Here is a 19,667-nt window from a genome sequence, read left to right as displayed (position 1 = left end):
TATAGCTCAGGAGGTGGAAAAAAGGATATTAGAAGATGGAAGGTGATAATCTTCATCTTCAATGAAGACAGGCTTAAAGGAAATGAGTTTATACTATCACTACTGTAATAAAGGTCAGATATGATTGGTCCTCCCAAAGTTCATGGAAAATAAGCATGATCTTTTCATTTCACTTTTTTCCCCCATAAACTTTTGGAAGTATCCATGTTTAGGAGAGAGTGTTTCTTGAAAGTGAGGTTTATTAGATCATATTGAGAATTCAAAACTCTCCTTGCTGGAAAGCAGGTAGGACACAGTAGACAATGAGTGTTTGAATTGGGTGTGATATGTCACAGAGATAGCAAGGATGGTGATGTAGAAGTCCAGTAAAGTTACATCTGGGTGCTTTGCTGAGGGTTCCTGTAGGCAATGAGATTGGTGCAATGTGAACCAGTGGCCTGACACAGCAGCCATTTCAGGCACGACTGTTCCAGGAGCTGCGGGGGCGGGGGTTAAGCCTACCTTTCAACCTAGTTCAAAAGATACCACCCAAAGGAAACTCATATGTATTCATTCTCAAGATTCTCAAGTGAGCCAGCTTTTTTTTTTTTTTGTCACTGAATGTCATGGTGGTGCTGTGCTGCTATTATAGTAGATAATAGTGGATATTCTTTTGTGAGGTTTGTTCTGTTAACATGGTGTTAAGTGTATTTTTTTAAAAAAGCTTTTATTTATTTGAGAGCTAGTGTGTGTGTGTGTGAGAGAGAGAGAGAGAGAGAGAAAGAGAGAGAGAGATATTGAGAGATTGAGAGAGAGAATCCTAAGCACTGGTTCACTCCTCCAGTGTTTGCAACAGACAGAACTATGCAGAGAGCTGGGAGATCTAACTGGGTCTCCCACATGAGTGGAGGATACCCAAGAACTTGAGTCACTACTGATAACTCACTTCCCAGGAGCTACATTAGCAGGAAGCTGCAAATGAGAACAGATCCAGGGATTCAATGCAGGTGCTCTGATACTGAATGCCGGAGTCCCAGCTGGAGTGGTTAGTGCTTGGTCAAATGCTCATCTCAACTGCAGTGGTTTCATTGTTCCCATGAGGGAACAGCACAGAGAGAAGAGGCAGGAGGTGCTGCCAGGGGCTCAGTCACTGCAGGACCACCACACAAACTTGTGCCTACAATGCTTGATGCCAAGGAAGGCGAAGCTATACTCTCAAGTAGACCAAGTGCCTCTTTCAGCTTCCTAATTCTCCTGTCCCAGGAGCCAAATCCTTGTGGTTCCAGTTGGAGCACCAGGCGAAAGATCTTAGCTAAAAGCTTCTTCCCTGGGGGCTACTTCGTGATTTGTGTTCTATTTGCATGTTCTGTTTTTAAAGGGAATATATTTCCTTCTTTCTTCTCATGTTTTAGGAGCCCGAGGATGCGAGATGGTCCCTTAAACAACTAAGGCAGTTTGCTTCAAAAGACACGGGCATGAAGCCAAAGTGACATGCATTCCAGCTTCATAAATAGGAAGACTATCGTCTGTTTGAAAGCATCTCAAGGGTTTATTTTGCCCTAGGACTTGGGATGCCACAGGAGGAACTAAGAATACAAGCACTGGAGACATGGGCGATGACAAGAATAATGGAAAAAATCCCAAACCCTTCCAAGGGCACTTACGTTGCTCTACAGAGATCAAACTTGTGGCAACTTTGGATGTGGTACATTAAATCTCCCCCGTTGAGATACTCCATCACGAAGAAGAGATTTTCCTAAGGGTAAAAGCAAAAGAATTTCAGTTTAACTTCTTAAAAGAAAAGGCATTAGGATTACTTTTAAGTGGATTGGACAATTTTGTAGGAACTAACTCTATCTTGAAATCATGTAGCAACAGACTGTCCAAATACTTTAGCTGATCTATTTTTTGACCTTAGGAAGTCTGAGGAACAGATTTGAGATGCTGTCCAATATTTGATTGAGGTCGTGTGCTGTGATCTAGCAACTGGGTACAGTAACAGTGAGAATTCCATCAGATGGACAGTGGGACAGTGGGTGGTGTTGGGCACTTAGCAGGTACTGATCATATGCTTACTGAAATTCTTGATGTGTAGGATAGTGCAGAGAATATATTTTGAAATCCAGGTCTCAGACCCCAAGAGTGCAGCTTATAAATGCACATTCATGCATCACTCAGTAAGTAGTCACTGAGCATATTCTGCGGGACTGGTATTGTACAGCAGTGAGTGTGAGGACTGCAGGGGAGTGAGCCTGGATGCTCACTCCTGCCTCAGCCATCAAGATTAAGTGAGGCAGGGTCCAGCACGATGGCCTGGTGGCTAAAAGTCTTCATCTTACATGGGCCGGGATCTTATATGGGCGCCAATTCTAATTCTGGCAGCCCCACTTCCCATCCAGCTCCCTGCTTGTGGCCTGGGAAAACAGTCAAGGACAGCCCAAAGCTTTGGGACCCTGCACCCGCGTGGCAGACCTGGAAGAGCTCTTGGCTGCAGATTGTTGCAGCTCTGGCCATTGCGATCACTTGGGGAGTGACTCATTAGATGGAAGATCTTCCTCTTTGTCTCTCCTCCTCTCTCTCTCTATATCTGACTTTGCAATAAAAATAAATAAATCTTAAAAAAAAAGAAAGTATAAGTGAGATAAAGCTCCTGCCTTGGCAAGGCTGCAATCAAGTTTTCCCTTCCTTCCAGGGCAGGCTTTACAAGCTGCAGAGTCGAGTTACAGTTAACGGAGCATGCAGTCCCTACTGGAGATGGCCAGGCATTCATGCTACTGGTGCTGGAGCGCAGCATGGCAGCAGGGAGAGCAGACCTGGATAACTGGATGAGCTGCTCTCCCTGTTGTCACTTGGGGCTCAGGTTATAATCACAGCATCAAAGGTAGCATTGATCCCAACTAGCCTAAACTCTTCCAACTATGTGGGACAATATGTTTCTGATAAATATATTCTTCTTTGAACACACTGGTGTTTCAAGGGTTCTCCTGAATGACAAAGATTAGTATTGCCTCAGGTGTGTAGACATTTGGTGTGCCTATGCATAAATCTGCGCCTGAAAAATATCACCTGGTGATTTTTAAAACAGAACTAAATTTTAAATTACTACGTGAGACTAACTGAAGCTGTGGGGCCATCTGGGGTAGCAGGGAAAGGCATCGAGGGTGAGAGTAATGTTCATTGCTGGATCTCACCGATTGGTAAGAAGTTTTGTGGCAATTATTTTAATGATTCAGGCAAAGGCATATTAAACACCTGCTTTTTTCAAAGTTTGGTTTTTTAGCTGAAGCGCACAGGCATAAATTCTTGGGTGATATCAACTATCCCTAATCATTGGTATTTGAACTCAACTTCAGAGTTGTAATTTGCTCCACCTGTGTGCAGTTGCTTTTTCTTTTTTTTTTTTAAAGATTTATTTATTTTTATTTTAAGGCGGATATACAGAGAGGAGAAGAGAGAGAGAGGAAGATCTTCCATCCAGTGGTTCACTCCCCAAGTGACGGCAACGGCTGGAGCTGAGCCAATCCGAAGCCAGGAGCCAGGAGCTCCTCCGGGTCTGCCAGCAGGTGCAGGGTCCCAAGGCTTTGGGCTGTCTTTGATTGCTTTCCCAGGCCACAAGCAGAGAGGTGGATGGGAAGCAGGGCCACCAGGATTAGAACTGGAGACCATATGGTATCCCGGGCGTGTAAGACGAGGATTTAACCACTACGCCATCACACCGGGCCCTGCACTTGCTTTTTCACTGATATATTTTCACTGGCTCCTGTTCTCCTAAGCACTATATGAAAGTTTCTAATCTTTATCCTTTTACTCAGAAACTAGACTGGCTTCGAACAAGTCGTGATGGTGGAATCTTCCATTATGTATGTAAGAGAACAAAAAATAAGAAAGTGTAGTCAGATTGTTTATTATATGGCTCAGGTGAATGGTTTTGTTTTAGTGCTAGGACATTTACAAGTTGTTGTAAAGGCTGAAGTTTCAGAACTAATTTCCTGTCAGTATGAACTTGAGGGAAGAGGAATGGTGGTGAAATCTCCACCCCTCAATTCTGCACACCATTCCCATCTGTTCTCAAGTCTAGATTTTATTCTGTTCCTGGTGTCCAGCATTAGAGAGTTAGATCTGTGTGGGTTAGAAGGACCTGTGATGTTGAAGGCTCAGGGTTTGCTTCTATGGGAATGAGGAGACTGTTGCCATGATTACTATTTAAACAGTAAGATCTATAGCATGTTGGATGTGACATTTAGCCCCACTGGAAGATTTGTCAGTTCCACAATAAATCTTACAAAAGGATCAGTTCTAATTCTCATGATGGGATTAAGTCTGGGGCACTGAAGACTCCCAACTGATTGCCTGTTGCCTTTTATGATGGCGTTTGGCACCAATTTAACACTTTGTTTTGGGTGAACACCCTTGTAGAGATAGGGACTGGTTTTTACCTGAAGTCCTGCTTGGGTGGGTAGGATCGGAGACCTGCTGTTTATCCAGGGGCTGTGGTTGTGTGCAGAAGGCTTTGAAGAACACTTACCGCAGAAGTCACTCAGGGCCCACTGAGGTGGTTCAGTGGTGAAGTGAGCATATATGTATGTATACCAATCACACAACTACAAGACTGGGGTTTTGAGGATCACGTATGAGGGATACATAAGTCTCTTAAAAGTTAAAGCCAAAACCCTAGTCATAGAAATGGCAACAACAAGCAAATATGGTAGGTCTAACATTTCATGAGCAGCTGGGGTAAGCATGTTCAGAGTTAAATGTGATTTGCATGAATGTATCCCTAATCTCCACAAAATCCTGTCAAAGAGCAATGTTTACCACACCAGAAATGTTCCAGATGAGAGTCCCCAAACCCAGAAGAAAGACACAAGGTCACTGAAGAGCATGGACTTCGCTCTGACTCTGAGCCAAGTTCAAAACCCATTTACCTGTCACCTTAGAGAAAATACTTCATCTCTGCTCAGATCATTCTGATTTGTGAAATGGAAGGTACAAGACTTCAACCTTATAGATTGCTGTTGAGTTTTAAATAAGATCATATGTAGAAAGCTCAGAGGTGGTGTTCAGTGTGAACCTGTTAACTGGTAGCTATTGTCATTACGGGAAGCAGGCTAAAACAAAGTAAAAACATTGGTAACAACAGCAGCAGCAAATACTTCCCAGAATAAGGAAATAACACTGAAACAATGCAGAACACAGATAACTAATTTTATTGCTCTGCTATCTTTTCTGTTCTAATCACTGGCTGTGAGAAATGGCTAGCAGGCCAGCAAGGAGAAAAGAGGGCTGATGTCTGGGTTAATTTTATATAACTACGCACTAGTCTAGACCTCATTTCCTTATACAGAGTAATGCAAATTCTTTCGGTGAGTGAGAAGCAAGATTGAGACAGTCTTGAGATCTCGGGTGCTGTGTCAACAAGTCTCAGTACACACGGCATTTGCTGAGAGGCTCATCACTGACCAGGTGTGTAATCATAAAAATCACACCTTCCTAGCTCTTCAGTTTCATTCTCTGAGATAAGGGATCCCCTTGACTAAATGCTCCCTTTCTAGCCTAAAGATCCCCTAATTTTCAACATACATTTCATGTCCCCCCGCTTTTCCTAGAGGAGAAGATGAAATCAATGCTCTATGACTATTAAGCCCATTACACCAAGACCAGTGTGGTGTTTTCCCAGGCAATAAAGTAAATATTAGTGGGTGCTATGCTTTCAAAATCTCTAAATGACATTTTCAGCAGAAACAGCACATATTTGAAGTGTGACTAAAGAATAGAAACGTGTCTTCTCTCCTTTGGCCAAAGAGGTGGGGAGTATGGCTGTGCCCATAGTGCACCATAACCACCCTCAGAAGGTCACCAAATAAATGTCACAGCATTTCCTCTTATTCAGGAAGTCCCCTATCAGTGCCCACAGAACTTGGCCATTGGCTGGGGGCCAAATACCTCTGTGTCCCACACATGTGTTTAAGGTCCCAAGTGTCTTGGTTTGTTTTGCCATTTAAATGATTCCCACGTGAGCCAGAGCCTGAAAAGCAGAATGAACCAAAGATGCAAGGCAGTTTAGTGCCATTGTGGGTGGGTCCTGTGGATGGCAGGATAACCTTTCCACTGGTTGTTGTCCTGGGATCCTGAAGGGTGCTTTTCACTTACCGTGAAAGCACCCAGCAAACATGCTTGAGAAGCAACTGAGAGGATCAACAAAGAAAGGTGAATTATCTTCATTCACAGCAATGAAGGGTCCTTGCTTCATTTCTAGCACTCATGCTTTGTTTTTTTCATCTTACCTATTTTGGTGGCAAAAATGCACCAAATTTCAGGTGATTCCTTGGAAAAATAACTTTTATAATTGAGAGGTTGCTTGGCTCTAAAATGTCCTTTTGGGGGGAAACATATTAAGTTTCTTGGAAGTTCTATGCGTGTCAAGAGAACCTGACGTATTTGTAGACTGGTCCTGTCAAGGCTTCCTCCTGCTAACATCAGTCTGAGTCCTGAGAGTGAGTCGTCTGTTCGTGTTTCCATTATGCACCGGTTTTCATTGATGAAATGGTGAAACACAGGGCTACTTCCATGTTGTCAATGAAGTAACTTCTAACTGGAGGTTGACAGTATAATTACATCGGGCTCATGCTAAGTGTGGATTCATTGAATGAAGACTGAGTGCTTTGGCTTAATAAGAAAGCATTCGATGCGCCATTCAATAACAGGTGCTTTGTGTTTCAACTTTCCGATTTACAGGGCCAGTGAAGATGGGCATGATGCTCTGTGTGCTAGACCACAAAACTGGTGTCTCTGTGTGCCTTCCTCAAAAGGTGAGCACTCCATCGCTACTTACAGGCTTGTTGTGATTTTCAGATCACTAAAGGCAATAATCAAGGTTTATATTCTGAAATTAAATGGGTACCCTGAACTGTGATTCCTTTGTACTTGTTTTCCCTTTGATGATCTGAAAATGCACTTATTACAATCTTACAAGATCATTTATATCTGAATATTCAGTAGTCAAATAATCAGCAAGACTAGCATTTCTGCAGACAGTGCTGTGGATTTTTACACAAAGTGCTGCATTTTTTCAGAGCCTCCAGGAAGATTTTTCATCACTTGACCTATGAATCTGTGTATTGTTTTTCTGTGTGCTTATAGAAATTGAGGGAATCAGTTTGAGACATTCTACAATTTATTTTTATTTATTTATATGTTTATTTATTTATTTTACTATTATATTTATTTTTATTTCCTTATATTTTCAGTTTCTTTGTTAACTGCATAAAATTCAGCCATCCAGGTGACTTAACCTGGCATAAGTGAGCACATGAAATAAAAACTACGTATCAGGAGAAAATTGTGTGAATAGTTTTCTGGCCCATGGACTGTCAACGTGAGTTTTCGGCTGTCAGTTGTGTCCTGCTCATCTTAACAGTTTTGGGGGTCAGATTCTTTAAGTCATCCTGGTCTAATTTTAACACAGACTTTGCCTTTGGATCTCGATCTCCAACGCTGTCCTTTTTACTTTAGGCCATCAGTATACTGTCAGACGTAGAGGCAGGGATTCCCTTCAGTGTGTGGGCTCCACACAACAGGTTTATGTTCGTCTGTCTACTGGTGCAAGTGAAAAGTGCACAGACCACACAGCTCACAGCAAGGCTGAAACTGAGAGCTACAAACTGGGAGAGCTGTCTTTTACTTCAATATGATTCTTATTTTGACATTTACGGTCTTGTGGTGTGAGGAAAGACAGAGTTTTCATGTCTTGAAGAGGACCACAGAGCTAGGGCCAGGGCTGCTCAAGCACGCACTTGGTGGGAACCAGTTTTCCCAGGCGGGAATTGAGCTTACTGTCTGAGGTTGACACACCCATTGGGCAGCTCACCCAGATATCTCCCTGGTATGCTTCCACCTGGGGCATTAGTGTGGTCATTTCAAGACTCAACTTCTTCAATATAATGGTTTTATTTCCTTCTCATACATATATACCATAAAAATGCAACAGGTAACTAGTTGTACACTTTCTATATCTAAAGGTAGTGTGTGTGCATGTGTCTCACCCATATGTGCCTGAGAGAGAGGGAGAGAGAAACAGAAAGGTTTAGCAGACCAAACAAATTTCCTTATTGGGGTCTGCTTGTATTTTTAATGTAACTGGATCCTGTACTAACTGGCACACACAAGAGTCGAGTCTGATGATCTCCAAGATGAGGTTTCTTGAGGGACTGCCCAGCTAGACAACTGGACTCAAATCCTGTCCTCAGAGAAAACAACGCGATACTGGTCCTATATTGGAGTGCATGTATTAGCACTGGACCTCCTCAGTTATTGATGTCTGTGCAGTAGACAACATACCCAGATGCACATGGGGGACATGACAGCCAGCTCATCCAGGCCAGCAGAGGACAATGAGTGCCTCATCAGAAGATGGAAAGTTGAACAGGTTGGGTGATTCTCCTGGCCAAGCTTCGCAGTAAGCGTCTGCGTCTGTGCATGCACTGAAGTGGACCTGGTCTGCCAATAAACCTTGGATAGATTTTTCTCATCCCTGGTGCAATGAAGCCAACAATTTATCAGAACTTTCTATCAAAACCACGTAAGTGACACCCTTGGAGCTCTCTTTTCCACATTAGGTGGTAAGGTGTCATCAAATGACTATTCCCATCCCTGGGATATAATGTACCCTGGAGATAAAAAACAAAAACATCTATCTATTCACCCCTCTTTACATCCACCCTCCCTACCCTAATCAGAGGCTCACATGGGTATGCATTCCCCTATCATTGTAATCAATATCAAACACTTTAAATAAATAAAAAACCTGAAGTATTCATTATAAGTCATCTGCGTATACCCTTTCAGAGTGTCTTTTGTCAGGTATATGTAACAAATCCTCAAATATCAAGAATATAGTATGGAAACTAGAAGGTAGAATTCAATTTACTCCAAGATGTATTCCATTACAATCAGTGGAAAGAACTGGTAATTCCACTCTGAAGAACAGAAGGAAACCATTGTCTATCTAAAAAATTACGTAAATTAATCCTCATAAAATAGCCTCTTGCTTGGTATACAGCAAGAACTCCTTACATATTCACTTGTACTACATGTGCAGCTGTTATTTTATCCTCTGTAACTCTCTTTTAAATAAAAACAGGTACATCTTTTAAAAATGGCATCATTTGGGGATCAAGGTAGGATCAGGAAGTCTCACGTGGTCTCCTGGCTGCAGAGAACAATACTGGGCCTGAAAGTCACAGAAAGATGGGCAGAAGGCATGCCAAGGGCTGATTCCTCTGCTCTATCGTTCTGTTCAGGACAGTTTGTGCAGTTTTGTGGGGGATTCTGGCAGTCAATGTAATTTGTTAAGAGCAGCTCTTTTTCTTCCTGCCTCATTTCCTTGAACATTATCTGGAATTCTAGGGGAAAATGAAAAAGAGAAGAAAAAATGCTTCTCCACCTCAAGGTGGGTATTATTTAACTGGAGCATGAAGAAAAGTAAATATGAAAGAAATCGCAGCAACCAAACATGCAGGGAACCATGTCAAACCAACAAAACATGGAGGAATAAAATCATGCTTCTGTATGGGGTAGAGTTGGAAGCAGGAGTGAACGATCGGTAATGGTAAGAAAATGGGATTGAGTGCATCTAAAAACCAGTTGATGGAGGAGGAGGCAGAACTTGAGCAAGTTCTCAAAGCATGGGGGGTAGATTCCGAAATGGGAGGCGCTCTCCGACAAAGCTGGGAAGGAGACACCCAATACTGTCTCCTGGGAAGCAGGTGGCATGACTGTGCCAGCTTTGTGGGAACAGCGGATGAAGGAATGAAGTGACAGTACATGCCCTTGTCCCCTGAAGAGCCAGGAGAGTCACACAAAGGAGGAACAGAAGAAAAACATCAGATGGCATCAGGCATTTTTTTCTTAAAGTCTAGGATATGTTTTTGAGAGCTTTAGTGAAAGCAGTGTCTGAACAGAGTTTTTGAAATTAAGCACATTCTGCCAATGGGAGATGGAGTTTGCTTTTCAAACCCTAGAAATACCAGAATTATGTACCTTTTAAAAGACTGTCAGAGGAGTGACAATTTTATTTCAAATAAGGATAATAGTAGTATCTTGCAGTTAGCATGGCAGTTTCTCCTCAAAAGAGTCAAACTTCTCTGTCAAGTACTCTCTTTTCCCATTATCCTTTTACAGGCAAAAAGAGAGAACCAATGTTGTATAGAAATGTTAGTTGCCTGTTCAAAGGGCTTTCACTGACACCCTGGGGCCACTGGGGGAAGTCAAGCTTTGTGCACTCTATAAATAGAAAGTGAAACTCAGTTTTCTTGACCATAAAAGAGAAATTTCAAGGTCATACTGACAAAGCATGTTTGCTGGTTCATGCTATGAGTGTGGAAGTCAAGGGCTGTGGTATCAAACAAGCAGTGCTAAGTTCTGGCTCCTGACACCATGGTAGGAATTCTCAGGCTGAAACCTGCAAAGCTACAGCTTCCTTCACTCAAGCTCAGCTGACAGGTTCTCTCATCTCTGTTTCTAATCATTTACTTGAGATCTTGAAAGACAGAGAGGTGGGTGGGTTGAAGCCAGGAGCTGCCTTAGTTTTCTCATGGGTAAAATGGGAATACTAATATGGACTTTATTAGTTGTCAGACTTCATTAAAATAATATATCCCAAGTTTCTAGGAAATGGTTTGACACAAAATGAGTCCTCAAATTCAGCTTAGTTCTATCCTATTTTCTTCATTTTAAAGTACACCGTGGAACAGAGATGGATGGTTGCTCATCTCTCTTTGTAAAAAAAAAGAAAAAAAAGAAAAAAAGAAAAAAATCATCCAGGATGGTAAATGTGCTGAGCTGAAATCTTCAAATTTCCATTTTCCAACTTTCCTTGCAGCCTTGCAAGGTTGTGGGATCAAAGAGATGAAGCAGAAAGCTCTTATGGACCGAAGAAAGCAGAGTGCTTTGATGAGGTACAGAGAGTTGGCATGGCCTGCTCTGTCCTCAAACAACCCCCTTCTTTTCCCCTGCTTCTTAATTTGAGTGTGGATGTGAAGTTGGGATCCCAGGAACTATTCTGGATGGAGAAGTACCCTGCAGGATGGAATCTGGGATTGTGGAGAGGGAAAGAGGAAGGGATTCTTGGTCTCAGATGGCACCGTGGAGCTGTCATACCTGTCATACCTGTCATACCTGCTCTGTTCACACACATCCCATTTTTCCAATCACTGCTACTTTCTGTCCCTGTTACTACAAGTCAAATGCATTTTCTAACTGACACACATATTGATCCACATTTAGACAACTCTAAAATAGGGACAGTTTCCAATATTAATAGTTAAAATTCCTTTGTCAAGAAAACCCATAGTATACCTAACTGATTAATAGTATCTTAAAGTCAAGAGAACAGAATATTACTTTTCCAAGTTAGTTTTTTTCCCCTCTTTACTAGTTTGATTCAGCTAACAAAGTAAAAACTTTTCAGTTCCATCCCCACAAGGTTTTACAGTCTTGCCTCTTAGGGAGAAAACTCCAGAACTTTCAAATAGTTGGTTCTAATAATAATCTCCTCAATTAATTTAACAATGACCTTTCTAGGTAATGTGTGAAGTGAGGTTCAATGGTTTATCAAAAATTTTTCTAAGGATTTTTTAATTGACATGTGAGTGAATACAGTTAAAGGTTTAACTGTGTCTCAGGATGGGGTGTCTCATGCCTGGATCCCAGACGCCAGCCACCACATGTACGTGGTGCTATATGTTGGCAGCGAAATACGGGGCAAACGGAGACTCTATGATGGACTATGTCAATCAGTGGATTCTTCAATGACCTCATCATGCTTGGAGTGGCAAGACTGGCAGCGATTCATAACTGGTGAACTATCAAAACCACTTGAGCAAGAACCTCGGAGCATGCCCTACATCCGGGACCTGTGGAGGGTGGGAGATTGGGTGGGCCTTCTCTCTTAATACCCTCCTTTAAACATGAAGGAGACAATATGGAAATGGTGGTCTTGCCCACTTTCCTAGAGCCCTTGAATCTTTTTTACCCTAATTAACTATGTAAATATTGTCAAAAATATAATAAAAGAATTAACTGTAGTAATTATTCCTGAAAACCAATTTCATTGCGAATTTTTCCTACTTCTTTTTACTTTTAAAAATATAAGTAATATAAAAATAGGTATTGGACATAGAGATTTAAAATCCACTAGTGCAGGAGGTGGCTGGCACACACTGAATTTGGCACTAAGAAAAGATCATGGAATTTCAAGTCCTGTGGACTTCATGTGAGACACAGAAAAGAGAATGTGGAGAAATAAGTGGGTGTACAAAGGAAAGAATTTAAAGACTTGCCTTCCTCCCACCAAGACAACAATAACCCCTCATTATGTTGATCTGCAGGGGCTTCTGGGGCCAACAGTTTGTCAGTACTTGATTCTGTAGAGTCCTCTTGATCCAGCTGACAGAATACAATGGGAAAGATGCCTTGCTTAGGACCCTTGTTTAGGCTTGGAGTCCATGTACTGCTTGGTCCATCTGTGCCCCCAGCTCCGTGCTTCCCAAGGGTGCCTCTGGCTGACACCCCACAGAGCCTCTGTGCTAGCTGATTCCTGTTTATTGTTCTGGGTAAGGGGAGTGAGCACAGCTGGGACTGAACTACACAGGATGGGTACTCAGCTTGTTCACTCCTGGGGCTTTACCCTTTGTCTATGAACTTTGAATGCCTTGAGTAGTTTAATCTGCATGCCTCCGATAAATGGGAAAAGAACTGCCATGAACACCTCCTGGAGAATCTCATATTCAACAGAAGGGCTCTTGGGAGGCAAAAAGGAAGTGCATTTTCTCCATAAAGATAATAATCATTCCACAGAAAAGTATCTGGTTAATTTGCCATCTCCTGTCTTTTCTAGTATGCAGAGGCAACTGTCCTCTTCAGAAATTCCCTTCCCATGATGTCCCCAGAGGAAGTCATCACTGTTATATTGATGCATTTTACAGCTACTTGCCTTATTCAATCAGCTGCTTTGTTAGATGCATCCACGCCTGAATAAAGAACTGGGACATCCTAAAAACAAACAAAAACCTTGCATATAGCCCTTGGTAACACGGGCTGTAAGCTCCTCCCATCACCTTTCATGCGCTTCTAAAAGACCTCAATTCCTTGAAACCTAAGTGCCCTAAGATATTTATATTTGGGTGCTCATTCTCTACTGTTCTTCCTTTCTCTGGGCACAGCAGCTGCGGATGCACTGAATTGCCCATGCCCCGGCAGAGCATTACGCCTGTGGGGAAGCTCAGAGAGCGCAAGGAACGAACAAGGAAGGCTCTGATGGACGAATGAAAGAAGGAAATGGTACCTATTTTCTAAAGTAGGATTTCTGTTAAAAGATGATCTACACACAAATACATTTTTAAGAAAAGCCAGGAAAAAAGCACCAAATTAAACTAGGCAGCATTGTTCTCCTAGAGCCTTGGTTTGAAGTGTGGTTAGCAGTTCTGTGAAAGCCTCATAATATTCCAAAGAGGAGAAGATGGATCACAAGTAGCTCCTCCAGGGCACAGAAGAATTCTAGGACACTGTGCCATTAGAAGCCTATACCCTCCCAGGCTGGCATGGATTAATCATCTCTGGAAGGAAGTTGCTGGTAGAAAATCTCACTATCAGAAATTCCAAACTTCCACTTACTGCAAGTGTATTGTGCCCCCCTCATTTCTTCTCATCTTTTCCCCTGCAGCACCCCCACTCTGATACTCTGATGCCTAATACCCTTTCTGCTTATTCAAATTCCAATTTCTAATGTTTCTCTGCTCTGGTACTTTGAGTCTGCATCTTAATTTAATTTCGTTCTCACTGTTGTAGTATTAAATCTTTTATCCTTTTTAGAGTACGAAATTCACCAGCTCGAGGACTCTTTTATATAGGTGTGTATCCATCAGCAAGCTTCCAATATCATGTATGCTCAGTAGGTATTTTGTTACGATCTGGCTTCTCTTTATTTTACCCAAGTGCATTTCTTCATTTATTTACCAAAAATAACAAAAACGACCAATCCAGTTTAAAAAGATGGTCAAAAGAGCTCAATAGTTTTCAAGAGAAGAAATACAAAGGTCTACAAATACATGAAAAAAAGGTTTCAGCATCACTAGCCATCAGGGAGAAACAAATCAAAACCTCTATGTCATGTCACCCCATGTGAGAATAGTTAAAACCCCAGAGTGCAGTCAGTGCAGGGGAGGATGTGGAGAAAGGAGAGCACTTATACCCTGCTGGCGGGGATGTGAATCAGGGCAGCCACTCCTGAAAACAGGGCGGAGATTCCTTAAAAAGCCTGAATTAGACTTTCCATGTGACCCAGCAAACCCACTACTGGGTATACACCTAAAAGCATGAACATGCTCTATCAAAGAGATATCTGCACCACTATACTCCTAACAGCGCTGTTTACAATATCAAAACAAGGAACAAAGTTGTCCACCACTAGGTAAATGGATAAATGTGATACACATGCAAACACACCATGGAATATTATTCAGCTATGAAAAGAGTTCAGTTCTATCTTTTACATCCAAATGGTCGCAAATGACTGAAACAGGTGAAATGAGTTAAAAACTAGACACAGAAAATCAAATTCCACATGCTGTCTTTCATAATTATCTGGGAGCTAAAATTAAGCAAATAAAAAAATCAACAGACAAAAACATAGAAAGAAATGCCTGTGTGTATCAGTTTTGCTGCATACGGAATGTTTTGTCAAAATTTTTGTTTTGGGGCCCAGCGTGGTAGCCTGGTGGCTAAAGTCTTTACCTTGCATGCACTGGGATTGCATATGCAAGCTGGTTCGTAACCTGGCTGCTACACTTCCCTTTCAGCTCCCTGCTTATGGCCTGGGAATGCAATGGAGGACAGCTTAAAGCCTTTGGACCCCGCACCCACACGGGAGATCCAGAAGAAGCTCCTGGTTCCTGGCTTTGGATTGGATCAGCTTTGGCCGTTGTGGCCACTTGTGGAATAAATCAGTGGATGGAAGCTCTTTTTCTCTGTGTCTGTCCTTCTCTGAAATTCTGACATTCCAATAAAAATGAATAAATGTTTAAAACAAAAACCAAAAAAAACAAAACAAGATTTTGGTTTGAATCTTTGTCAAATTTTTAAGTGTTAACTGCTACTATATATTGGTAAATTTGATAACTTTTCATTTAATGTTATTTATGGCCCATACCTAGGTTCCTGCTGGATTATGGTCATTTTCCTTACTGAACTCTTCATTGAAAGGAGAGTTAAACCTTTGACTACAATGTAAATTGACAATATGCTATCTAAAAATTTTAAAATTATCAAAAACTGTAATGCATTTGTGTGAAATTGACATTTTGAGATTTGGCTACTGTTTAGAGCCTTGTCTGTGCTCTTAAGGAACAGTGCATTTTCTACTAATTACTTGCTCAATTTTTTATTTGGTAGAAGGTTATGCTTGTGATTATAAAAACATAGAAAGCATGTCATTTTAACAAGTAAAAGAAAAATAAAGAAGGAAGGAGAAATGAAGTTGAGAGTCAGAGGGAAGTAGGATGGAGTGGAAAGCATCAATATGTTTTTAAAACTGCACCTGTGAAATACATTACTTTTCCCCCTTTATATCAATAAAAACGTAACTGTAAAAAAGGAAAAGTCTCTATATATACACATATATTTGAAAAAAAATGTGTGTTTAAATCTCTGGGGAGCTGCAGCAGCAATGATGGAAATCTAGTAGCCTTCCATCTTTTCTGATGGATTCCTGCAATGCTCCCAGACTTTTCCTGTGACTAGAAGCACCCCAGATCACCTCTGACTCTTGCTAAACTTACCCTAGCTTGAAATAAAAGCAGGTCATAAACTTCACCTTTCATCCTTTTTGGCCCTCAGTCACAAGGTCTCTCATGAGTCTGCTTATTATCCAAGGCTTTGTGTAAGGGGAGAGTGCGAAGGGGGGCAGAGAAGTGAGAGGAGCGGGGTGGGCATTTGGAACCACATTTAGTCACTGCGTGGGGAGTACACACAGCGAATCAGAGTGCTTGCTGCAAGTCTCAGCTTGTCCACTTTGAATCCAGCTTCCTGCAATGCAAATCCCGAGAGAGAATGGTGACAGCACAAGTAATGGGGAATGCAGACTGCATTCTGGGTTCCTGGTGTCTACCTATCCCAGCCCTGCTCTTGTGGGCATTTGGGGACATGAACTAGCAAATGAGAAATACAGTTCTCTCTGTCTTTGTGTCTCTCTCTACTTTTGAGATAAAATAGAAATTGTAAAATGTTTTAACAAGTTAAAGGAAAACCAGGAGAGACAAATCATAATGCTCATGTATAGAGATTGACCAATGACAGTGCTCATTCCAAAGTTATTTAAAAGGGAGTAAAAAGAAGGTTCTAATTAGATAAATCAATCTGTAGAAGAATGTACACAGATGGGAAAAAATGAATGTGACATAAAAATGCAAACCACAGAACAGTAGATATTTACAGTAGGTTGCTATTTTTATTGAAATAAATCATTGAGGGGGAATCTAGAAAGATAAACTTTTAAGATTGACTATATCCAACTGGTAAAAACAGAAGATATTTTGTTGGAATTTATAAGCATTTCTCAGTTCTACAATTCTGTAAAATTTTGAATCAGGAACAACAGAGGAGAGAGAGCATTAAAACATTTTTTTGTAAGAGAAAAGGAGATTAGAACAAAAACCCTGTAGAATAATGGAGCCTTATGATAAAGATTAGTGCTTTGGTTTGAATGTGACTTGAATGTGAATTTGTGCAGAACCTTAAAAAGCTTGTACTCTTTCATTTATCAGAGCTAGATATACTTCATTTATGCTCATCTACCAATTTACTTCCCAAATGTCCACAACAGCTGGGACTGGGCCAGGTCAAAGATAGGAGCTGGAAACTAAGGCTTGGTCTCTAATAGATGTGACAGGGATTCAACAATTTGAGTCACCTCCTGCTACTTCCAGGATGTGCAATAGTAGAAAGCTGGAATTTGTTTCTTTCATTATTACTGTTTTTTAATTTTAAAGTCACGTCTAGAGAGAGAGACAGAAAGACAATCTTCCCTTTGTCGGTTCATCCCTGAAGTGACTGCAACATCTGGGACTGAGCCAGACTAAAGCCAGGAGCCAGGTTCTAGGAGCTACATCTGGATTTCTCACATGGGTGGTAAGGGCCCAAGCACTTAAGCCATACTATTCTGCTTCTTTCCAGCCCATCATCAGGGAGCTGGATCAGAAGTGCAGTAACCAGGGCACAAACTGGTGGCCATATGGGATGCCTGTGCTATAGACAATGGCTATACTCGCTATATCACAACTCCAGGTGTCCCATTTATCAAGCATCATCTTAGTTGTTGCACCTGCTCCTCATGCAGAACTTTAAACTCCCAAGTCATAGTACACTGGAACCAGGAGAGTGGGAACAGTCCAATTGCAGCATTTGAGAATGCCCTTAGACACTGGAGATAAGCTGTGAATAGGACGTTCTCAGGAAAAGGTTGTTACCAAGGCCTGCATTCAGACGCAACCTCTCTCTAGGCTTCCTGGCATTTCACAAGACTACTCCCCAAGTGATGTCCATCACTGGATGCCAAACCAGTGAGGTACCCAATGTTGGACTTGATCTTCCCAAACTGAGCACTAAATAAACCTTAGCTGCTTATAAATTAGATCCTGAGCAGGTCTTGTTATAGTAAGGGAAATCGTACAGTTAGAATAAGGAAGGAGCTCAAAGGTGAACAGCTATGCTGACACATCTGCCTACCACTTCTTGCTCAGGAGCTAGCTCACTGATGAAGCCCACTTCCAGGGCTTGTTTTTCCTCTGGAAGGACAATAACAGTACACGCATTTGAATTTATACTTCAGCATTTATTTCTTCAAATACTGGGATGATAGATGAATGAATAGGTGTTAGCTAATTTTCTTTTTCCTGAATTTAGTGACTATTCAGAAGCCTGGCTGTTACGCCAGACTCTAAACAAACAAACAAACAAACAAACAAAAAAACCCAAAGAAACAAACAGCAAACCCATTGGGAAGTAGAGCTTTTTCTTAACCAATTATACTAAAATATTCTAAGCAACACTTCCAAGGTGTTAAGAAAAGATGGAATTTGGAGGAATGGATGGATGACAGATGAACTGAAAGTCAGTAATAATAACATGCAGGCAATATCTTTCATTTCTAAATGAGCATGTCACTAGAAGCACCAGGCTTGGGACAGTTTGGGGTTGGAGGAGAGAGGTCACTGAGCAGAAACCATACCTTGGTCTGGAATGTGCAAAACATGTGTGTCAGAAAAGGATGCTCCCAGGCTAAGGAGAGGACTCTTTTTTCCACCATTGTACATTCAACATCATCGTCCATCAAGACCACATCTTTCTTTAAAGCTTTTATTGCGAAAAATTGATTGGTTTTCTTGAACTCTGCAAGGAAGACCTACAGGGAGAGGGAATAAGTAAGCTTATTTTAGAATTTTAATTGTTATTCATGAAGAGGCAAAGCTTTAGAGAAATCTGTGTTGGGTGAGTAAAGAGAATTCCTTCTCTGGTTCTCTTCCATCCTGGATAGGATATGACTGAGACAAATGATGCGCTTCATTGGCTTAGATGTTACAAAAATTTTTCATGATATCTTTGCACAGTTCCCCAAACCTCTCAGAGTTACTGTACAATTGGATGGGTTATTCCCAGTACTCGAAGAATTCTACTTTAAAAAGTGTGTTATGATTATTCAGGGGCCTGAGTAAATGTTTAACAAAAATGTAGAAAGGCTATGACCACATGGAAAGAAAGGGTGACCAGTGGAGTGAGAACTTGGTTGTATTGGAAACGACTGTAAAATACATGAAAAAATCATCTTTCATTTGAGTCAGTTTTTTTCAAGACAAAAAGAATTCTCCAGAATGATGAGTCTCCTTAGGTACTTACAAACTAAATACCACTTCATATCACGAAACAGAAGTGCATATCAACTTTAGAACCAAGTATATGTCAGATATTCTGCTCTGTGCTTTCTGTGCACTACCTCATTTGACCATATTCACAATACACTGAGTCCAAAGATTGTCTTCACATGCTCAAATTAATGGAGCTACTTAGTGGCAGGAGAAACTTCCAAGTTTACTTCTGCCACTTGATTTCCTGAGTCTTAAAGGATACCACATGATGTGGAATATAGTTTTAACAACTTTCGTTTTGACAAGTGAAGCATCAACCCACTATCGGCAGTTTGAAGAGCACATAATTTGTGTACAAAAGCTCCAGCTCTCGTGTCATTTCACAGTCACTAGTTGTGGAAATGCAGAAAACTGTGAAACTGAAATAGAGATAACTAGTACTATGTTTGCCAGCTTACAGGATTGAGGTGAAAATCAAGTGACATTCCACATGACAAAGTGATTGACAAATCACAAAAGGCTGTTTGAGAGATAGTTGTTAGGAGCATTTATTTGTTTCACAGATTTTAAGGACTATTCAAGTCCTTCTAAATTACTGAAAATGTGTACTGTGATAGGGAGGCTAGAATTTAGATGAGAATGTAGCTCAGATTATATGTCCACAACTTTAGAAAACATGACATTTATTCTCCTGGGCTTAACAGTAGAATGAGAGTAACTGTATAGGGGTTACCATGTTGGTGAGGAACCAGATTTCCTGTGTAGGATAGAAGA

At 41.2% G+C, this 19,667-nt stretch overlaps 1 protein-coding gene across 4 annotated transcripts in view; it reads right to left on the bottom strand.

Annotated features, from left to right (window-relative positions):
- PRKCQ (protein kinase C theta) overlaps nucleotides 1–19,667 on the bottom strand; it is a 126,568-nt gene that overhangs the window by 25,955 nt on the left and 80,946 nt on the right. For all 4 annotated transcript variants that reach the window (XM_058669509.1, XM_058669508.1, XM_004588499.4 and 1 more), the window contains 2 exons: nucleotides 18,260–18,433; nucleotides 1,644–1,735 (listed from right to left, as the gene is read on the bottom strand). In XM_058669509.1, the coding sequence (XP_058525492.1) occupies nucleotides 1,644–1,735; nucleotides 18,260–18,433 (266 nt within the window). The remainder of the gene's footprint in view (nucleotides 1–1,643; nucleotides 1,736–18,259; nucleotides 18,434–19,667) is intronic.

This window comes from Ochotona princeps, chromosome 10 (assembly GCF_030435755.1).
Source record: "Ochotona princeps isolate mOchPri1 chromosome 10, mOchPri1.hap1, whole genome shotgun sequence".
Lineage (NCBI taxonomy): Eukaryota > Metazoa > Chordata > Mammalia > Lagomorpha > Ochotonidae > Ochotona > Ochotona princeps.
This window is presented reverse-complemented; position numbering and strand designations above follow the sequence as displayed.